This window comes from Tachyglossus aculeatus, chromosome 26 (genome assembly GCF_015852505.1).
Source record: "Tachyglossus aculeatus isolate mTacAcu1 chromosome 26, mTacAcu1.pri, whole genome shotgun sequence".
NCBI classification, from domain to species: Eukaryota; Metazoa; Chordata; class Mammalia; order Monotremata; family Tachyglossidae; genus Tachyglossus; species Tachyglossus aculeatus.
In genome coordinates, this window is record NC_052091.1 from 799,950 (window position 1) to 827,183 (window position 27,234).

The 27,234-nt window shown below is 54.6% G+C and overlaps 1 protein-coding gene across 1 annotated transcript; it reads right to left on the reverse strand.

Annotated features, from left to right (window-relative positions):
* Window positions 1-12,157: 12,157 nt before the first annotated feature.
* RTN2 (reticulon 2) lies at window positions 12,158-24,495 on the reverse strand. Its single transcript, XM_038767633.1, has 11 exons — window positions 24,455-24,495; window positions 21,826-21,870; window positions 20,789-21,319; window positions 19,035-19,292; window positions 17,303-17,413; window positions 16,252-16,459; window positions 15,494-15,632; window positions 15,266-15,335; window positions 14,644-14,690; window positions 13,342-13,400; window positions 12,158-12,765 (listed from the first exon to the last, which is right to left on the reverse strand). The coding sequence occupies exons 1-11, from the start codon at window positions 24,486-24,488 to the stop codon at window positions 12,705-12,707; spliced, it is 1,563 nt and encodes a 520-aa protein (XP_038623561.1). The 5' UTR covers window positions 24,489-24,495; the 3' UTR covers window positions 12,158-12,704.
* Window positions 24,496-27,234: the final 2,739 nt, after the last annotated feature.

Here is a 27,234-nt window from a genome sequence, read left to right on the forward strand (position 1 = left end):
GGTCCCGGGGCCCAGCCGCCACGTGCGGCCGCGGTCCCGGCCAGAACAAACAACCCGCCCGTTGCCACGGAGACGGCGTTCCATCCCGGCCTACGTCACCACGTCCGGCGTTGGTTTGTTGACGTTGCCCGGCAACCGTTCTCGGGCTGCCCATGGCAACGGGAGGGCGGGCCTTAGCGCCGATGGGGCGGGGCGAGCCGCGCTCTTAAAGGAGCCGCCCCGCCGAAAAGGATCCTCTCGGGCCTGGGGGTCTCCCACCGGGAGCGGGGGTCCCGAAGGCAGTTATCGCTCGCTTCCGTCGCACCCCATCTGCAGGGGGGACGGTATCCATCAAAACTCAGCTCCCCGAGCCTCCGCTGCAGCGACCCCTCCATCCTTCCCTTCCTCCCCTGATCCCGTGAGGCTGAGACACCACCACCGCCGCCGCCTCCGCCGCCGCCCCGGTGGCAGCTGCACGGGAAACGGAGAGATCCACTAGCCGGAAAAGGAGCAGGCTTCGGGTAGGGGGATCCTCTGGGTAGGGAGCCGGGCAAAGGGACAAGGGTTGACCGAAATGTGGGAAGGGGGGCAGATTGCAGAAGCGGGGGATGCTCGCCGAGCAGTAGTTTTCGTGTATTCTGGTGTATAAAAGCATTTTGCAGGAAGTGTATTATACTATATTACCGTCCCCATAAGGCGCTGTCGATTTTATAAATCAATTTTAGTGTTTTGTGTAGAGACGGGCACCGTGGGAAATCCTGTGCTTAGCTGACCTCTGACCTTTAACCATTCATTCTTTCGAATCGTATTTATGGCACGCTTAATGTGTGCAGAGCACTGTACGGAGCGCTCGGGCGAGTACAAGCAGCACGGCCTAGTGGGTAGAGCATGGGAGTCGGAAGGTCATGGGTTCTAATCCCGACTCTTTTAGACTGTGAGCCCACTGTTGGGTAGGGACTGTCTCTATATGTTGCCAGTTTGTACTTCCCAAGCGCTTAGTACAGTGCTCTGCACATAGTAAGCGCTCAATAAATACGATTGATGATGACTCTGCCACGTGTCATGTGTGACCTTGGGCAAGTCACTTAACCTCTTTGGGCCTCAGTTACCTCATCTGTCTCTATGTGTTGCCGACTTGTACTTCCCAAGCGCTTAGTACAGTGCTCTGCATACGGTAAGCGCTCAATAAATACGATTGATTGATTGATTGATCTGTAAAATGGGGATTGAGACTAGGAGCTCCACGTGGGATAAGGAACTGTGTGTACAACCCGATTTGCTTATATCCACCCTAGCGCTTGGTACCGTTCCTGGCACACAGTAAGCGCTTAACAAATATCATCATCATTATTATTATCATTATCATTGTCACAATACAAAAAGAAACAGGCTTAGGGAGAAGCCGCTTAGCTCAGTGGAAAGAGCACGGGCTTTGGAGTCAGAGGTCTTGGGTTCAAATGCGTGCTCCACCAACTGTCAGCCGTGCAACTTTGGGCAAGTCACTTAACTTCTCCGTGCCTCAGTGGGGATTAAGACTGAGCCCCATGTGGGACAACCTGATCACCTTGTAACCTCCCCAGCGCTTAGAACAGTGCTGTGCACATAGTAAGCGCTTAACAAATACCATTATTATTATTATTATGTGCATAAGCCTGTTTCAGATGACTCCTGGGCCGTCCTGGGAATGGAGAAGAGAGAGTGTGTGTATGTGTGAGTGTGTGTGTGTGTGAGAGAGAGAGAGAGAGAATGCTTAAAATATGACAAACTCCCCCACTTCTCTCTCGGTTTATATGTGTGAGTGTGGTTATCTTGGGGTGTGTGATGCATGAGAGCTTGGGGAGGCGGGGGACGGTTGAGCCGACCGAACGGAGACGTGAGCCTGTTCGGTGACGGTTCTGGGAACGGTCATTATTGCAAAGGTCGAGAGTCAATCCCCACTTGCTCCCCACTGATGGTGGGTAGGAGGTGGGGGGACGGTGGGATCGATGTGATCGGTCTACACCATCGATCCTGCTTCGTGTTTTTGGGGTGGGGGCTGGGGCAGCGATGTGATCGGTCTACACCGAGGATCCCGGACTGTGAGTTGGAATGTACGTGCCGGGGGGTTGGATGGGTCCGTTTTCTGCCTTAGTGTCGGAGAACGTAGTACAGGTGTGTGCACGTGCAACTGTGTGTTGTGGGCGTGTCTACAACCGTGTGGTGGGTGTTAACGTAACTGTGACTGTGTGTCCGTGTAGTGTGTTGTGTGGCTGTGCGTGTAGCGCTGTGTGTGGCCGGGTTTATCTGCAGCCCTGTGTGAAAGTTTGTGGTTTGGTGTGACCGTTTTTCTGTGTAGTCGTGTGTGGTCGCGGCCTGCTTGGCTGCTTCCCAGCTCGGAAGGGGGGGCAGCGCCCGGACCCGGTGCTCTTTTCTCGGCCTGGGCACGGCCGGGGACCCGGGAGCTGGGCTGGGACGGGACGGACCGGGCCCGGGGCCCGGGCGGCCGAGCGCGTTGCTAGGAAACAAGTGTTTAGCGGCTGCGAACTGGGTCTCTGGGCCACGGCGGGGGGGTGGGGAGGGGCCGGGGGAGGAGGTCGGGCCCGGTTTCCCGCCCTTCCCTCTTCCTGGGATTCCTGGGATTCCTGAGATTCCTGACTCGGGCCGTGGGCCTCCCTCCCCCTCCGCGGGGCGGCCCCACCGGGGTTACATAAACCGGGTCACGGGGCGGGGGGGCAGACCCCGGGTGGCAGGGTCTGGGGGGGAGGGGGTCTGCTCCTAGGGGATCCCCCTCCCCCCCGGGTAAATATGTCCTGGGTGGGGGGTGAGCTCAGCCTCCCACAAGCGGGCCCCTCCTCCACTCCCCCGGGAGACACTATACCAACCGAACTCGGTATCCCCCCAGGGCTCGGAGAGGAGCCCACTGTTGGGTAGGGACCGTCTCTATATGTTGTCAACTTGTACTTCCCAAGCTCTTAGTACAGTGCTAGCCCACTGTTGGGTAGGGACCGGCTCTATATGTTGCCAATTTGTACTTCCCAAGCGCTTAATACAGTGCTCTGCACACAGTAAGCGCTCAATAAATACGACTGAATGAATGAATGACACCAGCAGGGCAAGACCACAACTCACAGCACGGTAATACAGTCACTCATCCTATCCCAACCGGATGACCGCCTCAGCCTCCTGTCTCTCCCCACTCCGGTCCAAACTTCACTGTGCTGCCCGCATCATTTCTCTATAGAAACATTCAGCACATGTCACCCCGCTCCTCGAAAACCTCCAGTGGTTACCCAACCACCTCTGTATCAAACAAAAAACTCCTCACCACTGGCTTTAAAGCAGTCCATCGCCTTGCCCCCTCCTAACCTCATCTCTCTTTTCGAACCCAGCCCAAACATGTTGCTTCTCTGGTGCGCTCACCTTCTCACTGGGCCCCGATCTCACCTGTCTCTCCGTCGACCCCCGGCCCACGTCCTGCCTCTGGCCTGGAACCCCCCCTTTCCATAAATCCGACAGACAATACCTCTCCCCCCACCTTCAAAGCCTTATTGAAAACACATCTTCTCCAAGAAGCCTTCCCAGACTAAGCCCCACTTTTCCTCAGCTCCCACTCCCTTGTGTCACCCTGACTTGCTCCCTTTACTCTCTCCCCACCCCACCCCCACAGCACTTATTTTTATATCTGTCATTCTATTTATTTGTACTGATGTCTGTCCCCCCCTCTAGACTGTAAGCTCGTTGTGGGCAGGGAATGTCACTCACTGTTCATTGTTGTATTGTACTTTCCCAAGCGCTTAGTACAGTGCTCTGCACACCGTAAGAGCTCAATAAATACGATTGAATGAATGAAGCGCTCATTAAATTGGCATATATGTTGCCATTTTGTACTTCCCAAGCGCTTAGTACAGTGCTCTGCACATAGTAAGCGCTCAATAAATACGATTGATTGATTGATTAAATGCGACTGAATGAACAAGACAGACACAGAGAGTCAGAAAAGTCAACCTCTCCCAGTCGCACACCCTCGCTCCCTTTTCCACACAAATCCCCAAAGCTGCAACCCCCCTCACCCTTGAGTTCCCCCTCTAGACTGTTGGCTCATTGTGGGCAGAGAACATGTCTGTTTATTGTTATTTCTGTACTCTCCCAGGCGCTTAGTACAGTACTCTGCACACATTAAGCATGCAATAAATACAGTTTAATTGGATACATTAAAATTCTGAGGGCCTAGTGCCTCCCCTGTGGCTGTCGGGGACCCCCATCCCACTCCTCTTGATTGTTCCCTGCCCCCTCCACCCTGGGCTTTGTAGATGGAGCATCCCGGGCCCTCCCACTCCCTGCGGGCCAGAATCCCCTCCCCAGAACCTCGACCCTTATACCTGCCCCCTCCTCCTCCTCTCTTAACAATAATAATAATAATAATAATAATAATGGCATTTATTAAGTGCTTACTATGTGCAAAGCACTGTTCTAAGCACTGGGGAGTTTACAAGGTGATCAGGTTGTCCCACGGGGGGCTCACAGTCTTAATCCCCATTTTACAGATGAGGTAACTGAGGCCCAGTGAAGTGAGTTGCCCAACGTCACACAGCCGACAAGTGGCAGAGCCGGGATTTGAACCCATGACCTCTGACTCCAAAGCCCATGCTCTTTCCACTGAACCATGCTGCTTCCCCTTCCTCTCTTCTGACAGAGCAACTCTGGAGGCAATGAGCGAGTCATCTCGAAATTCCCCTCTTTATATTTATTCAACAACTGCCGCTTCGGCCCTTTTTCACCACCTAAGCATTTAAATTCTCCCAACCTCAGTAGCGTTTAGTTGCACATTTTTATACATTCCCTCTATCTGTAATTTAGGCCAGTAAATGTCTTCCCCAGTGGAGATTAAACCCCTTGAGTAGGGGTCATAATAATTATTATTATGGTATTTGTCAAGGGTTTATTAGGTGCCCAGGGCTGAGGCAGATAAAATATAAGCAGATTTAACACAGTCTAAGCGGGAAAGAGAACAGGTATTTCATCTCCATTTTACAAATGAGGAAACTGAGGCACAGAAAAGTTAAGTAACTTGCCCAAGCTCACCCAATAGGCAAGTGGGAAGTTGGGATTAGAACCCAGGTCTCCTGACTCCCAGACTCGTGTTCTTGCAGACAATTACTATCTGACAGTTACTTTCCCCCTCTTCAGAGCCTTATTGAAAGCACATCTCCTCCAAGAGGCCTTCCCTAAGCCTTCCTTTCCTCTTCTCCCACTCACTTCTGTGTCACCCTGACTTGCTTCCTTCATTCATGTCCCCTTCACAGCCTCATAGCACTTATGTCCATATCTGTAATTTATTTATATTTAATGCTTATCTCCCCCTCTAAACTGCAAGCTAGTTGTGGGAAGGGAATGTGATTGTTCACCGTTCTTTTGCACTCTCCCAAGCGCTTACTACAGTACGCTGCACACGGTAAGCACTCAATAAATAGGATTGATTGACTGCCTCCCTCCAAGGCCCTACTGAGAGCTCACCTACTCCAGGAGGCCTTCCCAGACTGAGCCCCTTCCTTCCTCTCCCCCTCGTCCCCCTCTCCATCCCCCCATACTACCTCCTTCCCTTCCCCACAGCACCTGTATATATGTATATGTTTGTACATATTTATTACTCTATTTTACTTGTACATATCTATTCTATTTTATTTTGTTAGTATGTTTGGTTTTGTTCTCTGTCTCCCCCTTTTAGACTGTGAGCCCACTGTTGGGTAGGGACTGTATATGTTGCCAACTTGTACTTCCTAAGCGCTTAGTACAGTGCTCCGCACACAGGAAGTGCTCAATAAATACGATTGATGATGATGATGATGACTGCCACTTGGCCATTCTAATGCCCATGTCTAACTCCCAAGCGTCTAGTACGGCGTTCAACGCAGAGCCCTCTTTAAATAAATGCTATTGATTGATTGCTTGACTGAAGTGTGGAGGGAACCCAGCCTCCCACCCCAACTGAGGGCCTCAGTCTGCCCTTGGGTGGGGGTCGGGTGCAGCCAGGGGCTGCTGCAACCCGGTTGGAGAGGAGGAGGAGAAAGGGAAGGAGAAGGAGGTCGGCTCCCCGGAAGAACCGAATCGCTTTGCCATATCAGGTCGCTGCTATTTCGGGCGACGCTCTGAGCTGGGAATTTATATTTAGCCCTTCGAGGTAAAAATGGATGCAGCAGAGAGAGAGAATAGCGCGCAAGTGCCAGAGAGAGAGTGAGAATGTGTGTGTGTGTATTTGTAGTGTGTGGATGCGCAGGCGCCTGGTTGGAAGCGCGGATCTGAGTCACCAACCTGCAGAGAAGCCGAATGGGACCCTGGAGTCCGGGTCCCTCCCCTTTCCCCCCTTCTCTTCCTCTTCTCTCTTGCACCTGCAGTTTGAGCAACGAGGGATCAAGGCCCCAACTCCTCCAGCCCCAACCCAGTTGAGCCGGCCACAGGGAGTTGGGAACCGGAGTGCCTGAGTCCGGACTGGAGCAGGGGAGGGTGGCGTCGGGCCCTGTCCCCCCTTGACCTTTTTGTTCTTTTTAGTGGTGTTTGTTAGGTGCGTACTGTGTGCCAGTCACTGCTGTAAGCGCTGAGGTAGTAATAATCAAGCGCTTAGTACAGTGCTCTGCACACAGTAAGCGCTCAGTAAATACGATTGATGATGAATAATAATGATGGCATTTATTAAGCGCTTACTATGTGCAAAGCACTGTTCTCTAAGCGCTGCGGAGGTTACAAGGTGATCAGGTTGTCCCATGGGGGGGCTCACAGTCTTCATCCCCGTTTTACAGATGAGGGAGTTGAGGCCCAGAGAATAATAATTATTATTATATCTGTTAAGCACTTACTATGTGCAACTTGTACCTCCCAAGCGCTTAGTACAGTGCTCTGCACACAGTAAGCACGATTGATTGATTGCAAAGCACTATTCTACACGCTAGGGAGGTTACAAGGTGATCAGGTTGTCCCATGGTGGGGCTCACGGTCTTCATCCCCATTTTACAGATGAGGGAGTTGAGGCCCAGAGAATAATAATTATTATTATATTAAGCGCTTACTATGTGTAAAGCACTGTTCTAAGCGCTGGGGAGGTTACAAGGTGATCAGGTTGTCCCATGGGGGGCTCACAGTCTTCATCCCCGTTTTACAGATGAGGGAGTTGAGGCCCAGAGAATAATTATTATTATTACTATATTTGTTAAGCGCTTACTATGTGCAAAGCACTATTCTAAGCGCTGGGGAGGTTACAGGGTGATCAGGTTGTCCCATGAGGGGGCTCACAGTCTTCATCCCCATTTTACAGATGAGGGAGTTGAGGCACAGAGAATAATAATAATAATTATTATATTAAGGCCCCTGGCGCCCCCTGGCGGACAGGACGGAATATGCACTCGGGGTCCAAGTGGCCAGAGCGGGTGGGGGGGGTCAGAAGGGGGGTGGTGGGGAGATAATAATAATTACGGTATTTGGTAACCGTGTACTATGTGCCAGGCACTGTACTAAGAGCTGGGGTGCATACAAGCAAATCGGGTTGGACACTGTCCCTGGCCCACGTGGATCTCACAGTCTCAATCCTCATTTTACAGATGAGGTCACTGAGGCCCAAAGAAGTGAAGCGACTTGCCCAAGGTCACACAACAGACAAGTGGCAGAGCCCGGATGAGAAGCCATGACCTTCTGACTCACAGGCCCGGGCTCTGTCCACTACGTAGATGGAAGGAAGCGAGGGCTAGGAAAGAGAGAGAATCTTGGCCCCTCGGGTGAGCCCGCTTGGGCCACGGATTCACCCTTTCTGGGGGAAGCCTCCTGCTATCCGTTGTGAACATGCCACCCTAGAGCTCCAGTGGGGGCCCCTCGCCCTGGTGGGGTGCAATTTGGGGAACAACAATTCCATGTTTTCACCATCTACTCCATCCTTCTTTCGGCAAACTCCAGCCCTGCCCTCTTAGCTCCTGTTCATCCCACCTGCTGCATCCTGAGCTTGTCAGTGGACCCTGTTCAGAGGCTGCTTATTATTATTAAGCACTTACAATGTGCCAGGTGCTGTACTAAGTGCTGGGGTGGATAGAAGCAAACTGGGTTGGACACAGTTCCTGTCCCACAAGGGGCTCACTGTCTTCATCCAGCGTGGCTCAGTAGAAAGAGCATGGGCTTTGGAGTCAGAGGTCATGGGTTCAAACCCCAGCTCTGCCACTTGTCAGCTGTGTGACTTTGGGCAAGTCACTTCTCTGGGCCTCAATTCCCTCATCTGTTAAATGGGGATTAGGACTGTCCCCGTGGGACAACCTCATCGCCTTGTAACCTCCCCAGCACTTAGAACAGTGCTTTGCACATGATAAACGCTTAGTAAATGCCATCATTATCATTCATCCCCCTTTTACAGATGAGGTAATGGAGGCACAGAGAAGTTAAGTGGCTTGCCCAAAATCTCACAGCAGACAAGTGGCAGGAGCCAGGATTAGGAACCAGGTCCTTCTGACTCCCATGCCCATGCTCTATGCACTAGGCCACACTGCTTCTCAGGAAGCATCATGATTTGGTGGAAGGAGTCCTGGGCCAAAAGGACGATACTAATAACTGTGGTATTTGTTAATGGCTTACTGTGAATCAAACACTGTTCCAAGCGCTGGGATAGATACAAGATAATCAGGTCGGATGCATTACCCGTCCCACATGGGAATCACAGTCTAAGTAGGAGGGAGAGCAGATGCTCATCCACCAGGCCCGGTTTCTCTAATGGCATAGCATAAACGCTTACTCAACATCATAATCATTAGAGGGCTGGGAGGGGTTGGGTAAGAGCCAGGATATTGTACTCTTCCAAGCATGCATACAGTAAGTGCTCAATAAATAATAATAATTATGGTATTTGTTAAGTGCTTAACTATGTGCCAGGCACTGTACTAAGCGCTGGAATAATGATGATGGTATCTGTTAAGCGCTTACTACATAATAATAATAATAATGATGATATTTGTTAAGCGCTTACTATGTGCAAAGCACTGTTCTAAGCGCTGGGGATGCCAATTATTATTGGGGATTATCGGGGATTGCCAATTATATATGCCAATTATTGTTCTAAGCACTGGGAAAGAAACAATAATAATAATAATGATGGCATTTATTAAGCGCTTACTATGTGCAAAGCACTGTTCTAAGCGCTGAGGAGGTTACATGGCCATCAGGTTGTCCCTCAGGGGGCTCACAGTCTTAATCCCCATTTTACAGATGAGGTAACTGAGGCACAGAGAAGTTAAGTGACTTGCCCAAAGTCACACAGCTGACAGTTGGCAGAGCTGGGATTTGAACCCATGACCTCTGACTCCAAAGCCCGTGCTCTTTCCACTGAGCCACGCTGTGGTCCCACGTGGGGCTCACAGTCTCAATCCCCATTTTCCAGATGAGGTAACTGAGGCACAGAGAAGTGAAATGGCTTGCCCAGGGTCACACAGCAGATAAGTGGCGGAGCCGGGATTAGAACGCAAGTCCTCTGCTTCCTAAACCTGGGCTCTTATGTCTACGCCAGGCTGCTTCGCTGCATACAATCGAATGAATGAATGAGGCCAGATAGCTGAGAGGCTCAGTAGGGTCCAAGAGCAGTTTGGGGGTAATTTAGGACAGGGTCTGGCCTGGACTGTAACATCCCCCGGGCTGGGATTGGGTCTGCTCACTCCATTGAACTCTCCCAACTGCTTAGAACAGGGCTCTTCACTCAGAAAGGGCTCAGTAAGTATGACTGATTGATTGATTGACAGGGCTCTGCCCTCAGTAGGTTCTCAATCCATACTCCCATCCTTTCCTCTCCATCCAAACTGTTACCATCTTAATCCAAGCATTTATCCTATCCCACCTTGAATACTGTTATCAGCCTCCTTGCTGACCCCCCCGCCTCTTGTCTCTCCCCACTCCAGTCCGCACTTCGCTCCGCTTCCCGGATCATTTTTCTTCAAAAATGTTCAGGCCATGTTGCCCCACTTCTCAAGAGCCTCCCGTGGATGCCCACCCGTCTCTACATCAAACGAAAACTCCTCACCACCAGCTTTAAGGTACTCAATCACCTTGCCCCCTCCTACTTCACCTCGCTATTCTCCTACAACTCAGCCTGCACACTTCGCCTCTCTAATGCCAACCTACTCTCTGTTCCTTGATCTCATCTATTGCACCGACAACTTTCCGCCCACGTCCTGCCTCTGGCCTGGAACGCCCTCCCTCTTCACATCTGACAGAAAATGACTCCCTCCCTCTTCAAAACCCTTTTGAAGGCACGACTCCTCCAAGAGGCCTTCCCTGACTAAGCCCTCCATTCCTCTTCTCCGACTCCCTTCTGCATCACCCTGATTTGCTCTCATTAATCGTCCCCCCTCCCAGGACCGCGGCACTTATGTCCACATCTGTTATTTATTTATTTATTTATTTATATTAATATCTGTTTCCTCCGCTAGACTGTGGAGGAATAATAATAAGCATATTGTGGGCAGGGAATGTGTTCTATTGTTATATTGTACTCTCCCAAGTGCTTAGTACTGTCCTCTGCTCCCAGTAAGCGCTCAATAAATATGATTGATTGATGGACTGTTGACTGATTGACTGGATGTGGTGGTGGTGGCAGTTAAACGAGCAGGGAGGTGCAGAGGAGAGAGGGGGGCAATCCCAGGGAGATGCCGAAGGAGACGGAGAAGAGACTCAGTGGGCTGTGGAAGGGATCTTTCAAAAGAGAAACAATGTGGGGGGTGGGGGGGAGAGGGAGGATCTTTTCTCTCAGGCTCCAGGGGTGGGGCCATCCCATGTTGCCTCCCACATGATATTATCTGTTGCTTTTGCATTATCCATGCTGCCACTGCCCCAGTGAGGGGGAGGGAGAAACGAAGCCGTGGGGAGGGACAGCTGTGAAGCAGAAAACAGGGACCAGGATTAAAGATTTGGGAGAACTACCATGTCTACCAACTGTGTTATACTCTCCCAAGTCCTTAGTGCAGTGCTCTGCACAAAGTAGGTGCTCAATAAAATCCCATCGATTGATTGTTGGGATCTCTAGCACCCGGTAGGAATTATTGGCTTGGGAGTCGGAGGTCGTGGGTTCTAATCCCACCTCCGCCACTTGTCTGCTGTGTGACCTTGGGTGAGTCACTTAACTTCTCTGTGCCTCAGTTACCTCATTTGTAAAATGGGAATTGAGACTGTGAGCCCCACATGGGACAACCTAATTACCTTGTATCTACCCCGGCACTTAGAACAGTGCTTGGCACACTGTAAGTGCTTAACAAATTCCATAATTATTGTTATTATTAGAGACCCAGGCCCACGGCATCTTCTGATTCCCCTGTTGCAATGGGAGGTCTGGAGGTCAGACTCATTAAGCTCCAGCAATTTGTGTCATTGCTACACAATGGCTTTCTCCATTCACCCCTGCACACTCAGTGGAGCCCCCTGCACATTTTGCCGTGCCTCAGTGATCTCATTTTACCCCCTGTAAAATGGGGATTAAGATTGTGACCCCATGTGGGACATCCCCCTTTATTCAACCCGGCTCCCAGCCCCACAGCACTTGCATTCATATCTGTCATTTATTAATTTCTATGAATGTCTGTTCCCCCCCCCAGCCCCCCAGACTGTAAGCTTGTTGGGGGCAGAGAATGTGTCTGCTTATTGTTATATTGAACTCTGCCAAGCACTTAGTACAGTGCTCTGCAATCAATCGTATTTATTGAGCGCTTACTGCGTTCAGAGCACTGTACTAAGCACTTGGGAAGTACAAGTTGGCAGCATAGTTGGCACACAGTAAGCACCCAATAAAGACGATTGACTGACTGACTGTATCCAAACTGATTGCTGTCTTTACCCCAACAATTAGTACAGTGCCTGGCCCACGGTAAGCACATACATGCCATAAAAAAAATAAAAGCCAGGGGTCTGTCTCCCGCTGTGGTTCCGGCTTCTTCTGCAGGACCATGAGCTCGTTGTGGGCAGGGACTGTGTCTGTTGTTGTGTGGTACTCTCCCAAGAGCTTAGTCCAGTGCTTTGCACATAGTAAGCGCTCAATAAATACGATTGAATGAATGAATGCAGGGCGGGGGCACGGCTTTTCCCCCCTCCTCGACCCTCACCCTCCCTCCCTTCTCCCCGACGGCGCAGCCCCAAGGAGGGGCCATGGAGCCCAGCCGGCTGGGGCGGGGGGAGCGCCCCCGGGGTCGTCCACAAGAGTTTTTATTAAAGTGTAAATCCAAGCTCTGGGCGCCCCGCAAAACCCGCAACCCCCGGCAGCCCCGCACCCACGCCCTGAGGAGAAGCAGGAGGGAGGCTGCGGGTGGGCCTCGACGCTCGGGCCCCGCTGCTAAAGAACTACAAATCCCAGCATGCCGAGCGGCCAAAGCGCCTCGCCTGCCCCGGCTTCTGCCGCAAGGCCTTTTGGGAAGTGTAGTCCGGGCAGAGGGCCCGGCCGCCCCTGCAGTCCCCCTCCATCCATTCCCAAATGCAAACATTCCCCAAACCCACCCTGCCCCGCCGCCGGACTGCACCCCTGCAAAGGGAAGAAGGGAAGGGAAAGGAAAGGAAAGGAAAGGGGAAAGGAAAGAGGGAAGGGAAGGGAAGGCAGGTGCATCCAGTGGCCTGGGCCTGTCGTTTCCCCCGGGGCGGGGAGGGTCGGCTGGGCCCGGGCTGTAGAGACCAGAAACCGTTAGGAGGGGCGGAACCGGGGTCATCCGCAGCTGGAGGGCCATCGGATCGGCCAGGCGGGAGGTGGCGGCTTATTCGGCTTTGGCTTTGGAACTGGCCACGGCTCCGACCCCTGGGATCTTAGCTCGGATCCTACGGGGGCAGAGCAGAAGTTAACGGGGAATCGGGGTTGGGGCCTTTCCTAACTGCCTCAAGACCGGGGCAGTATGCCAGTTTCATTGCCCAAGCGCTTAGTACAGTGCTCTGCACACAATAAAGAGTGAACAGTTAAGACTGCGAGCCCCATGCGGGCCTGGGACTGGGTCCAACCCAGTGTGCTTGTACGAATCCCAGCTCTTAGTAGGGTACCAGGCGCTTAACAAATACTACAGTTATTATGATCATTATTACTACTACTAATAATAATGATCATAGTAATAAATAAGATCGACTGATTGATCCGGGTACCCAGTGCCTGCTAAATCCCTCCCTCCTTCTCCGCCCCCTCTTTAAGGCCGGCTTTAGAGGGGTAAAGTGTGGATATTTGGCTCCACCTTGTGGCCTCCTCCAGAACTGCAGGGAAAGGAAGACAACACGAGGCGTCCCCCCCAGCCACCCCCTCTGCCCGAAGCACTCACCCCTCCCCTTCCCTCCCCTTCCCTCCCCTTCCCTCCCCTTCCCTCCCCTCCACTCCCCTCCCCTCCCCTCCATCCCGCCGTCGTCTCTCACTTGGCCTTGATGTGGCTCAGCTGGTTCGTCACTAATCCCACGTACTGGTCGATCTGGGCCTGGTCGGGGGAGCAAGGTGGGTTACAGAGGAAGGGGGAGTGGGGTGGGGGGATGTTCGTGGGTCTGTGAGTGTCTGTGAGATCGCGAACTTGTGCATAACAGTACGTGCATGTGGCATCAATCAATAAATCATCAGTCGTATTTATTTAGTGCTTACTATGTGCAGAGCACCGTACTAAGCGGTTGGGAGAGTACGACAGAATTAGCAGGCACGTTTCCTCCAAGAGGCCTTCCTTTCCTTTTTCCTTTTCTACAACTCCCTTTTGCGTCTCCCTGACGTGCTCCCTTTATTCATCCCCCCAGCACATTGTTTTGTTGTCTGTCTCCCCACTTGTAGATTGTGGGCCCGTTGTTGGGTAGGAATTGTGTCTATTTGTTGCCGAATTGTACTTTCCAAGCGCGTAGTACAGTGCTCCGCACACAGTAAGTGCTCAATAAATACGATTGAATGAATGAATGAATGTATATATCTGTAATTTATTTATTTATATCAATGTTTGTCTCCCCCTCTAGACTGTAAACTCGTTGTGGTCAGAGAATGTGTCTGCTATATTGTTATATTGTACTCTCCCAAGCGCAAAATTCAGTGCTCAGCACATAGTAAGCGCTCAATAAATACGATTGATTGATTGATACTACGATTGATTGATTGACAAGGCCCGGCCACGCTAAAACCTGATCCCGAGTCTCCCCCCTTGTGGGCATGCGGAGAACTGCAAGGAAAGTGACCTGTTAGGGCCGGGCCATCGTTGACTATTCGTTTATTCACGCAATCGTATTTACTGAGCGTTTACTGTGTGCAAAGCACTGTACTAAGCGCTTAAGAGAGTACAATATAACAAACAGACAAAGTCCTGCCCACGATGAGCTCACAGCCTAGAGGGGGAGACAGACATTAATATAAATAAACATATGTACTGTTGACTAGAGGGAGAGGCAGACATCAATCTGAATACATAATTGAGAATATAGAACTTAAAGATATACACATAAGTGCTGAGGGATTCGGGCTGGGGCGAATATCAACTGTCCAAAGGTCACGGATGGAGGTGCAAAGATGATGCAGAAGGGGAAGCGAAGCAGGGGAAACGAGGGCTTAATCGGGGAAGGCTGGGGAAGGCATGTAGGTGCATATTCCGCTTAGAACAGTGCTGTGCACATAGTAAGCGCTTAACAAATGCCATCATTATTATTATTATTATATTTGTTCGTATGACTGGGGGTGATTTGACGAAGCCTCACCTGGTGCTGTCTGTACAGCAGCGGGAACGTGAAGACACTGATGACACCTGGGGACAGCAATGAGGAGGGAGTTTGCATCCTGTGCGCCCCACACAGAGCACCCCCTGAGGGGCCGGCCGGGGCCACAGCCCTGGAGCTCCCAGGGCCCCCTCCTTTTTTTTTTCCTGGTACTTGTTAATAATAACTATGGTACTTGTTAAGTGCTATGTGCCAAGCGTCGTTCTAAGCCCTGGGGTAGAGCCAAGTTAATGAGGTTGGACATAGTCCCTGTCCCACATGGGGCTCACTGCCTTAATCTTCTTCTTCTTCACAGTCTTCTAGATTGTGAGCCCACTGTTGGGCAGGGACCGTCTCTATCTGTTGCCAACTTGTACTTCCCAAGCGCTTAGTACAGTGCTCTGCACACAGTAAGCGCTCAATAAATACAATTGATTGATTAATCCGCATTTTCCAGATGAGGTAGCTGAGGCCCAGTGAAGTGACCTGCCAAAGGTCACACAACTGACACGCGGCGGAGCCGGGATTAGAACTCGGGTCGTTCTTATTCCCGATCCACGAGGCCACGCTGCTTCCCCCAAGCTTTCCCTGGTAACCCTCCCCTGACCCCATCCGGCCCGTTTACCCATAATGAGGAGGGTCAGCCCATTGAACACAGCTCCCACGAAGGTCAGGATGTAGAACAGGAGCGCCAGCTGGGGGAGACCAGGAGCGTTGGAGAGGCCCCCCCAACTCAACCCAAACCACCCCCCCCACTCTCCATTCCAGCCCCTAGTGCCCACCCTTCATCCCGGCCCAGGCTCCCGGCCCATCCCTGCAGGGTCCTCGGAGGGAGATGGGAGGCGGTGAGCACCTTAAGAGAGTCCACGATGTCCTCCACCAGGAAGAGGTGCCGCAGCAGCGTGGCCGTGGAGACCACGTGGGTGGCGATCTGTTGCGCATAGCGCTCAGTCTGCTCCCGATTTAGCGCCAGGTCTACGTCCAGGTAGGCCCTGGGCGGGGGGAGCGAGTGAAGGTGGTGGTTGGGGACTGTGCTGAACGCCCTGAGCCCCACCGCCCTCCAGCGGTCATCGCTAGAAGCGCAGCCCCCTGCCCCGCGCCCCCTGCTGGCGGCAGCGCCCTCCAGCGGTTGTCGCTAGAAGCGCAGCCCCCTGCCCCGCGCCCCCTGCTGGCGGCAGCGCCCTCCAGCGGTCGTCGCTAGAAGCGCAGCCCCCTGCTGGCGGCAGCGCCCTCCAGCGGTCGTCGCTAGAAGCGCAGCCCCCTGCTGGAGGCAGCGCCCTCCAGCGGTCGTCGCTAGAAGCGCAGCCCCCTGCCCCGCTCCCCCTGCTGGCGGCAGCGCCCTCCAGCGGTCGTCGCTAGAAGCGCAGCCCCCTGCCCCGCGCCCCCTCCCGGCGGCAGCGCCCTCCAGCGGTTGTCGCTAGAAGCTCAGCCCCCTGCCCGCGCCCCCTGCTGGCGGCAGCGCCCTCCAGGGGTCGTGGCCGGAAGCGCAGCCCCCTGCCCCGCGCCCCCTGGCGGCGGCAGCGAGAGCCGCCCCGACCCCATCATTCCCCTCCCACGGAGCCTCCCCTCCACCCCGTCCCGACCCCCCGGGGCGCGGAGAGGGGGTCTCACTGGAAGGGGTTGGCCCCATCAGAGCGGTGCACGGCCTGCAGCACCTTGCGGTAAACCCTGAGAGAGATGGCGCCCCCGAGCAGGGCCAGGGCCACGTGGGAGGCCACAGAGATAATGCTGAAGTGCAGGAGGCAGAGCAGGGACACCATGAGGCCCGTGAACACCAGGCCGGACGTGCGCGTGTCCCGCCAGTACACCAGGTCCGCCACTGCCGGGAGAGGGACGCCGGGTCGGCCAAGGAGCCAGGGGGCAGAGGGGGACCCAAGGGGTAGAGGGGGACCCAGGGCCTGGGGATGGAAGGGCAGAGAGGGGGTCCAGGGATGGAGGGCATGCAGGGCCCCGGGGATGGAGGAGCAGAGCGGGACCCAGCTGCCCCTCCCCCGAGGCCCAACCCCACCCCTTGAACAGTCCCGGGGCACAGGGAGGAAGGACACCCGGGGAAGAGCATCCCCCCCCCCGCCCCATCCCCCAGGCCCACGCCAGCCCGCTGCCCAGACCAAGGTTAAATTTAGCTCATGGAGGGGCTTGGGAAAGGCGGGGCTGGGGTCGGGGGAGGAGACAGGGTGTCCCGTTCCCCCCCAGCTGTCGGGGGCCCCAGGCCTGTCACTCACCCCTGCCGGCCTGAGTGACAGCACCATCTGCCTGGGGCTGAGAATCCCCCAGCCCGTGACCCATTCCTCCAGAGAAGGCACCCACCCCCCCATCCACCCCTTCTTCCTGCTGTCGATACGGGACCCCCAACTACCAGCTTCACCCTACCGCGGACACCCCGGAGCCTCTGGGGCAACACCAGGCCCGGCCCCAACCTCAGTTCCAAATCCAATCCAGGCCCAGCTCCCAGCCACCAGCACCCAACCCCCAGAGCCAACCAAGCCCCAAACCCCCAGCCCAGGCCCAACCCCTACCCAGTCCCAGCCCAGTCTCCAGCCCCGTAGGGGAGAATCTCAGGGATGGGGCCGGACCCTAAGCTGAAGCCACAACGTCTGGGTGAGGGGGGCCTTGGGATCCGCCCCTGCTCCCTCTTCCCCCAAAAGGGGGTCCCATCTCCCACCTTTGCTGCCCATCTCTGCTCCGGCTGTGGGCCGCGCTGGCTGTTCTAGACCGGGAGTCCTGCTGTTGCCCACAGAGCGGGTGGACCGGGGACGGGGGGGGGGGGGGACAGCTGGGGGAGCGGGGCAGGAGTTGGGGGAGAGGCCGGGGCGGGGGAAGGGGGAGGCGCCCTTCGGGCTGGCCAATAGCGGCTCCGGGCCGGGACCCGGAGGGGGGTGGGGGGCAGAGGCCTTAAGAGGTTTGGGTGGAGGAGGCAACCTCGGATCGGATGATGAGTTCCCCAGGCTGATCCCGGCCCGGTAGGAGCTTGGTAGAAGGTCTCCCTCTCGGCCCGGGGACGGGGAAACGGAGACCAGGGACGAGGGGTACCGGAGAGAGACAGAGAGAGAGAGGAAGGGGATGGGCGGGAAGGGGAGATGGAGAAACAACTCTTCCCCGAGGAAACCCGCCTGCGGCCCCTGCTGCCACCCCCGGGAGGACCCCCCCCCCCCCCCAAAAAAAAATCCTTCGGTCACCTTGGCAACTTCCCCAGCCCCTGCTCCCCACCCTTCACCCCCTTGACCCAGGCAGCTACACCTGCTCTGCAGAGACCCAGCGGGACCACAGCCTCGGGTCGGCAGCGAGGGATGATGCCCGGTGGGCGACCACGACCCTGGGTCCTAGGCCAACCCGAACCTGCCTCGGGACTACTCTGTGACTTTGGGAGAAGCGCTAAGCCTCCCTGGTTTTGTTTCTTCATTTATAAAATGGGCCCAAGAGTCTCTGCCTCTCTCTCTCCTTCCCTCCGTGCTTCCCGGGTAGCTGCGATCGGAGGAAAGCCCTCAGGACTGATCTAAGGGCTCGCCAAACTGGAGGGACCAACGAGGGTGATGGAGAGTCAGGGCGGAGCTGGGGCGCAGCAGAACTGCCCTTTGAGGCGCATGTCTGGCTTCTGCCTCGGGCCCCCTTCCTCCTCGTTCCCCGGGCACCCGGCTGCCCCGCCAGGCCGGGAAAAGGGGAGGTAGAGGCACATGGGTAGGCAGACAAAGCCGTGGGCCCGGTGTCCGGGCCCTGGACGGCACAATCGTCTCCCCTGCCGGAGCTGCTGACTCCACGCAGGACTGGGCCTGCTGCGCCCCGGCTCCGCCCCGACTCTGTGATCGCCCCGTGGGACAGGGACTGTGTTCATCCCGATTTTCTGGTATCCGCCCCAGCGCTTAGTTCAGTGCCTGGGACGTAGTAAGCGCTTAACAGATGACACCATCATTGTAATTTCAACCTCGCCGTCCCCTGAGTTTGGCGAGCGCTTCGATCACTCTAGGGAACTTTCCTCCCATCAGCAGCGCCCCGGGATGCACGGAGGGAGGGAGGCAGGGAATCTCAGGCCCGTTTTCTATTTGAAGAAACAGACCCAGAGAAGGTAAACACTTCGTCTAGACTGTGAGCCCGCTGTTGGGTAGGGACTGTCTCTATATGTTGCCAGCTTGGACTTCCCAAGCGCTTAGTCCAGTGCTCCGCACACAGTAAGCGCTCAATAAATACGATTGATTGATTTTCCCAAAGTCACCGAGTAGTCCCGGGGAGGTTTGGTTAGGCCTAGAACCCCGGGGTCATGGCTGGGATCCCTAGGATCCCCGTGGGGTGCCCCCAGTACATCACTGGTCCCTCATCCAGCGTTCTGGATCCCTTTAATTCCGGTCATCCCGCCCCCAGGAATCCGGCGAGCCAATTGTGGCGCTCCTCCCCATCCTTACCGAGGACGGGCCTTTCCAGACTGACCCCTGATTGGGAGTTTCCATCCCGGAGCTGCATCGTCATTGGTTCCAGTTCCGGCAGGCTGCCTGCATCCTCGGCTTCCTCCTCTTCCTCCATTTCCTCAGCCTCCTCCCAAGAGTCCTGGGTGCGGGGCCCGGGCGAAGGCGGGGTCGGCGGGGTCTGGGGCCCGGGGTCGGGCTGGGGAGTTAAGGCCTCCGGCAACAGGAGCCCCGATGGTGGGGGCCACGGGCGCCCAGCTGCGGGCACAGGGTGGGAAGCGGGGATTTAAGTGCTTGGCACGCAGAGTAAGCGGCATAACAAATACCACAGTTATTATGATCATTACTATGGCTATTATAGAGAAGCGGCGTGACTCAGTGGCAAGAGCCCGGGCTTTGGAGTCGGAGGCCATGGGTTCAAATCCCGGCTCCTCCACTTGTCAGCTGTGTGACTTTGGGCAAGTCACTTCACTTCTCCGGGCCTCAGTTACCTCATCTGTAAAAGGGGGATGAAGACTGTGAGCCCCCCCGTGGGACAACCTGATCACCTTGTAACCTCCCCAGCGCTTAGAACACTGCTTTGCACATAGTAAGTGCTTAATAAATGCCATCATTGTTATTATTCTCTGTGCCTCAGTTACCTCATGTGTAAAATGGGGATGAAGACTGTGAGCCCCCCCGTGGGACAACCTGATCACCTTGTAACCTCCCCAGCGCTTAGAACAGTGCTTTGCACATAGTAAGTGCTTAATAAATGCCATCATTATTATTATTCTCTGTGCCTCAGTTACCTCATCTGTAAAATGGGGATGAAGACTTGTGAGCCCCCCGTGGGACAACCTGATCACCTTGTAACCTCCCCAGCGCTTAGAACAGTGCTTTGCACATAGTAAGTGCTTAATAAATGCCATCATTGTTATTATTCTCTGTGCCTCAGTTTCCTCATGTGTAAAAGGGGGATGAAGACTGTGAGCCCCCCGTGGGACAACCTGATCACCTTGTAACCCCCCAGCGCTTAGAACAGTGCTTTGCGCATTGTAAGCGCTTAATAAATGCCGTCATTATTAGTTATATTAATGTCTTGTCTTCCCCTCTATTCTCTGAGCTCCTTGTGGGCAGGGAACCTGTCCACCAACTCTGCTGCGTTGTACTCTCCCAAGCGCTTAGTACAGTGCCCTGCACACAGTCAGCACTCAATAAATACGATTGACTGTGAGCTCACTGTTGGGTAGGGACTGTCTCTATATGTTGCCAATTTGTACTTCCCAAGCGCTTAGTACAGTGCTCTGCACATAGTAAGCGCTCAATAAATACGATTGATGATGATGATGATTGACTGACTTGTTATGGGCAGGGAACGTGTCTACCGACTCAGTTGTACTGAACTCTCCCAAGTGCTTAGTACAGTGCTTCGCACGCAATAAGTGCTCAATAAACATTGATTATTGTCATAATCATTATAATAATAATAATGGTTTTTGTTGAGCGCTAACTATGTGCCAGGCACTCAACTAAGCGCTGGGGTGGATGCAAGCAAATTTGGGTTGGACACAGTCCCTGCCCCAGGTGGGGCTCATAGGCTGGATCCCCATTTTACAGATGAGGTAACTAAGGCCCAAAGAAGTGAAATGACTTGCGCAAGGTCACACAGCAGACAAATGGCAGGCGCTGCCCACCCCTTCGCGCCCCTGGCCGCCCCCCTTGAACTGTGCCCTTCCCCAGCGCCCCCCCCCACCCCCCCGTCCTGTGTGTACCTTGGCTGGTCTCTCCCAGCTCCAGGGCCCCGAGATCCTGGGGTGGCTCGGGAGTGAGGGGGCGGGAGCCTGCGGAGTCCCAGGGTTGACCCCCATCCTGGGGCGTCCCGCGAGGGTCCCAGTCCAGCTGCGGCAGCCGCTGATGGCGAGGGGGGTCTGGGCCCCGAGGAGGGTGGCGGAGATCCCGGGCCCCCGGCGGGGCGCGGCGCTCGGCCTCCGGAGACTGGCTGAGGCTGGGGATGCTCTCCAGGCTGTCCCCCAGGCCGTCCCCCAGGCCGTCCCCCAGGCCCGGTGGCCCCGGCTCCCGCGGCCCTGAGCGGTCCGGGCCCTTGGGCCGGCGCGCTTGGGCCGGGTCTCGGTCTCGCCGGCCCCCCGCCGCCCCCGCCGCCCCGCCGTCCCCCCCGAAGGCGATGTAGGAGAAGGTCAGCTCCCGGGCCGAGGCCCAGTCCACCGACGGGGTCTCGTCTTCCTCGTCCTCGGAGAACTCGCGGGCGGTGAGCAGCTCGCGGATGTCGGAGTCGTCGTTGGCACCTGGAGGGGAGGGGTGGGGTGGGAGGGGGACCGGACTGTGAGTCCCTCTCCTCACCCCAGGGCCCCTCGGACCCTCTCCACCCGCAACCCTGTGACCTTGGGTAAGTCTCTGTGCCACCGTGACCTCATCTGTAAGACGGGGATTAAGACTGTGGGCCGGGGACTGTGTCCAACCTGATGAGCTTTTATCTACCCCAGCGCTTAGTACAGTGCCTGGCACATAGTGAACCCTTCACAGATGTCATTTCAAAGCAAACAAAAAAACCCAGAGCTCCATCCCCCTGCTCCCAGCTCTTGAGTCCCCTCCAGCTCGCTTTTAGGGCTCCCGGTTCTCTTAGGTCTTGGGAAGGCAGGGAGTGTGTCTGCCAATTCTGTTCTGTGGCACTCTCCCAAGCACTTAGTACAGTGCTCTGCACCCAGTAAGCACTCAGTAAATATCACTCATTGATGGATTGATTGGTCCCGGTCGGGGCTGTCCCCAGGGGAGCACTGGAAGTGCCACTCACCGTCCGTGGAGTCCGGCGTGGAAGAGGCCGTGGATGGAGCTTCTTCTGGAGGAGGAAGGCGAGGCCGTGAGGTCGGGGGAGGCTGTGAGCGCTTGTAGGGTTAGCCGTGGGGAGGGCCTGTTCGCTCTGGACCCGTTTTCCCCGGGAGTCTCGGCTTTAAGGTCTTCCATCATCCGACTCCCTCCCACCTAACCTCGCTCCTCTCCCACTACCGTCCAACCCACACACTTCGCACCTCTACCACCTTCCCTGACTAAGCCCTCTTTTCCTTTTCTTCAACTCCCTTCTGCATCTCCCTGACTTGTTCCCTTTATTCATTCCCCCCGCCACCGGCCCCTCAGCACTTATGTCCATATCTGTAATGATCTATTTCTATTAATGTCTGTCTTCCCCTCTAGACCGTAAGCTGATTGTGGACAGGGAATGTGTTTGTTCTATTGTACTCTCCCAAGCGCTCAGTACAGTGTTCTGCACACAGTAAGCGCTCAATAAATACAATCGAATAACTGACTACCACCCATCTATGGGGCCTCCGGCTCGTAATCTCTCACCATTGGCTCCTGGCTCATGCCTGGAACTTTCTCCCCCTTCATATCCAACAGATCACCTCTCTCCCCATCCTCAAAGCCCTACTAAAATCGCATTTGCTCCAGGAAGCCTTCCCTGACCTATCTTTCAGCTCTCCACCCTATTCTTCCTCCCTTTGGCGTCTCTTCTGCACTTAAATCCGTACCACAAAAGCGCTTGGCTATTCACTCCGCCCCCAACCCCACAGCACTAACAAACACGTCCTTATTCTATATTGACTCCACTACCTGTAGTTTACGGTAAGCTCGTTGTGGGCAGGGAACGTGTCTGCCATCTCTGTTATGCTGTATTCTCCCAAACGCTTAGTACAATGTTCTGCACATAGTAAGTACTTGATAAAAACGATCTATCGATTAGGTGTCCTTCTCCCTCGCTAAGACTGTAAGATCCCCTAGGGCAGGAATCATGTCAAACATCTATACCGTCCTCTCCTAAACGCTTAGTCCAGCAGTCCGCACACAGCAAACGCTCAATAAATGCAATTGAGTAGTATCGATTAGCCTTCCCAGACTGAGCCCCCTCCTTCCTCTCCCCCTCGTCCCCCTCTCCATCCCCACCGTCTTACCTCCTTCCCTTCCCCACAGCACCTGTATATATGTATATATGTTTGTACCTATTTATTACTCTATTTTACTTGTACATATCTATTCTATTTATTTTATTTTGTTAGTATGTTTGGTTTTGTTCTCTGTCTCCCCCTTCTAGACTGTGAGCCCACTGTTGGGTAGGGACCGTCTCTATATGTTGCCAACTTGTACTTCCCAAGCACTTAGTACAGTGCTGTGCACACTGTAAGTGCTCAATAAATACGATGGATTGATTTTATTTTGTTAATATGTTTGGTTTGGTTCTCTGTCTCCCCCTTCTAGATGTGCGCCCACTGTTGGGTAGGGACCGTCTCCGTATGTTGCCAACTTGTACTTCCCAAGCGCTTAGTACAGTGCTCTGCACACAGTAAGCGCCCAATAAATACGATTGATTGATTGATTGATTAAGGCTGGGGTAGGGTCACACGAAGGGCTCCGAGGGTTGGGACGGGAGGGAGCGTCTTCGACCCGGATTTCTCCCAGCAGGTTCAGTTGATTTGGGGCGGGGCGGCCCCGGGGGGGTCATCATCATCATCAATCGTATTTATTGAGCGCTTACAGTGTGCAGAGCACCGGACTAAGCGCTTGGGAAGTCCAAGTTGGCAACATATAGAGACAGTCCCTACCCAATAGTGGGCTCACAGTCTAAAAGGGTCCTGAGTTCGGGTCCTCCCACGGCGTGCTTGCTGCGATCAGCACCGCGGCCGGAGGCCAGCTCCCCCTCCCCGGTTCGGCCTCCCCCGGGATCCCGGGTCCGGCCTAGACTCCTGCCTTCCCCCTGCGCCTAGCCAAGGCTCCACGGGCGACGGTCGCCCCCGGGAATCAATCAATCAATCAATCAATCAATCAATCGTATTTATTGAGCGCTTCCTGGGTGCAGAGCACTGTCCTAAGCGCTTGGGAAGTCCAAGTTGGCAACATAGACAGTCCCTACCCCACAATCAATCAATCAATCGTATTTATTGAGCGCTTACTATGTGCAGAGCACTGTACTAAGCGCTTGGGAAGTACAGATTGGCAACACATAGAGACAGTCCCTACCCAACAGTGGGCTCACAGTCTAAAAGGGGGAGACAGAGAACAAAACCAAACACACTAACACAATCAAATCAATTGAATAGATAGGTACAAGGAAAATAAATATGTACAAACATATATACAGGTGCTGTGGGGGAGGGAAGGAGGGAAGATGGGGGGATGGCCGGGGCGGAGGGGAACTGCCTGGCCCCCCGCCCCAAATCCAGAAGAGGCCCGCAAGGGAAGGGGGAGGGGGTGGGATGCGACGGCTTTGTCCCCACCCCGGGGACTCCGAGGCCAAGCTGTCGGGGGGGAGGAGGAGGAGGGTAAGGCGAGCCGCAGAGGATGGATGGGGGTCCCGAAGCCCCCTCTGGTCCTTCCCCCCGCCCTCGGATGGCTCCCCCTCCCCGCCTTGGGCCCCCGGCCCCATCACCTACTGCAGTGGGCGAAACCCGGCAGCACCTGCCCCATGGCCCCCGTCGGCCCCGCATCCGGCCCCGCAGCCCCGGCCCCCGGGCCCCCGCCTTCATCTCCCTGCCGCCGCCATCCTCCTCCTCCTCCTCTTCCTCCTCCTCCTTTCCAGGCTGGGCGGGCGGGGCCGGCAGGGGAGGGGACCACTGCAGCGGGAGCACCGGGCCGGGGGCGCAGAGGGGCCTGTGCCAATGGATGGATGGATGGATGGATGGATGGATGGGTGGATGGGTGGATGGATGGATGGATGGATGGATGGATGGATGGGCACTGGGAGGAGAAGAGGGAAAAGAGGCTGGGGAATTGGGCCGGAAGAGGCCGGGACTGTGCGGGGGAGCGGGGCGGGGACAGGGAGGGGATGGGGATGGGGGCTGGGAGGAGAAGGAGGCCGGGGGGGTGGGGGGGGGGGGACGGGAGGGGAGGTCAAGGGGACTGGGGTGGGCAGGGATTGACTCTACTGTAACTTCACAGTTCACACGGTCAGCGCTCAATAAACACGACTGAATGAATAATAATAACGATGATAGCATTTAGGAAGCGCCTACTATGTGCCAAGCGCTGCTCTAAGCGCTGGGGAGGTTACAAAGGTGATGAGGTTGTCCCACTGGGGACAGTCCTAATCCCCATTTTAGACTGTGAGCTTTTAGACTGTGAGCCCACTGTTGGGTAGGGACTGTCTCTCTATGTTGCCAACTTGGACTTCCCAAGCGCGTAGTACAGTGCTCTGCACACAGTAAGCGCTCAATAAAGACGATTGATGATGATTTTACAGATGAGGGCAATAAATACGATTGAATGAATAATAATAACAATGATAGCATTTAGTAAGCGCCTTCTATGTGCCAAGCGCTGTTCTAAGCGCTGGGGAGGTTACAAAGGTGATGAGGTTGTCCCACGGTCGGGGAGGGTCACAGTCCTAATCCCCATTTTACAGATGAGGGCAATAAATACGACTGAATAAATAATAATAACAATGATAGCATTTAGTAAGCACCTTCTATGTGCCAAGCGCTGTTCTAAGCGCTGGGGAGGTTACAAAGGTGATGAGGTTGTCCCACTGGGGCGGCGGTCACAGTCCTAATCCCCATTTTAGACTGTGAGCTTTTAGACTGTGAGCCCACTGTTGGGTAGGGACTGTCTCTATATGTTGCCAACTTGTACCTCCCAAGTGCGTAGTACAGTGCTCTGCACACAGTAAGCACTCAATAAAGACGATTGATGATGATTTTACAGATGAGGGCAATAAATACGATTGAATGAATAATAATAACAATGATAGTATTTAGTAAGCGCCCACTATGTGCCAAGCGCTGTTCTAAGCGCTGGGGAGGTTACAAAGGTGATGAGGTTGTCCCACGGTGGCGGGGGGGGGGGTCACAGTCCTAATCCCCATTTTACAGATGAGGGCAATAAATACGATTGAATGAATAATAATAACAATGATAGCATTTAGTAAGCACCTTCTATGTGCCAAGCGCTGTTCTAAGCGCTGGGGAGGTTCCAAAGGTGATGAGGTTGTCCCACTGGGGCGGCGGTCACAGTCCTAATCCCCATTTTAGACTGTGAGCTTTTAGACTGTGAGCCCACTGTTGGGTAGGGACTGTCTCTATATAGTAAGCACCTTCTATGTGCCAAGCGCTGTTCTAAGCACTGGGGAGGTTACAAAGGTGATGAGGTTGTCCCACGGTGGGGCGGGGGGTCACAGTCCTAATCCCCATTTTACAGATGAGGGAACCGAGGCCCAGAGGAGTGACTTGCCCAAAGTCACACAGCTGACAAGGGATTTGAACCCGCGACCTCTGACTCCAAGGCCTGGGCTCTTTCCACTGGGCCACGCTGCTTCTCTAATGAATGACTGTGAGGGGAGAGAGCTGGGGGCTGCAAAGTGAAGGGGGTCGGGGGCTGTGAGGGGAGGGCTCAATAAATACAATCGAATGAATGAATGGAGCCGTTTGTCCCTCTGCTGTTGGGTAGGGACCGTCTCTCTATGTTGCCAACTTGTACTTCCCAAGCGCTTAGTACAGTGCTCAGCACACAGTAAGCGCTCAATAAATACGATTGAATAAATGATTCAATAAGATTGAAGGATTAATGGAGGTTCTGTAGGGGCCCTTCCTATTTTCCCTCCTGCTGGGTCAGCGCCCCCGGCCCCCCGCGCCCCAGGCCTGAAGGCGCTTACTCTCCAGCTGGCCGCACACGGACCACCATGGGGCGCAGGAAGCCCGCCCGAGGGAGCGTACTGGACGCCCCGGCCTGGGCCGGGACAGAGGACTGCCTGCCGGTGGGGGGGAAGCAAGGGAGAAGAGACCTCATCGGCGTCAAGGGCGGGAAACCAGGGCGAAGAAGTGAGAAGCAGCGTGGCTCAGTGGAAAGAGCCTGGGTTTGGGAGTCGGAGGTTGTGGGTTCTAATCCCAGCGCCGCCCCTTCTCATCTGTGTGACCTTGGACAAGTCATTTCTCCCCCTCGTCCCCCTCTCCATCCCCCCATCTTACCTCCTTCCCTTCCCCACAGCACCTGTATATATGGTTGCACATATTTATTACTCTATTTATTTATTTATTTATTTATTTTACTTGTACATTTCTATCCTATTTATTTTATTTTGTTGGTATGTTTGGTTTTGTTCTCTGTCTCCCCCTTTTAGACTGTGAGCCCACTGTTGGGTAGGGACTGTCTCTATGTGTTGCCAATTTGTACTTCCCAAGCACTTAGTACAGTGCTCTGCACATAGTAAGCGCTCAATAAA

Bases quoted from the DNA above. Each gene is read 5' to 3' on its own strand.
- RTN2 (XM_038767633.1), bottom strand. From the start codon at position 24,488: ATGGGGCAGGTGCTGCCGGGTTTCGCCCACTGCA. The intron at 19,293-20,788 runs GTACACACAGGA...CTGTGCCCGCAG, and splicing joins GCTGGGAGAGACCAGCCAAG to CTGGGCGCCCGTGGCCCCCA. The intron at 13,401-14,643 runs GTGAGGCTTCGT...TCCCCCGACCAG, and splicing joins TGCTGTACAGACAGCACCAG to GCCCAGATCGACCAGTACGT.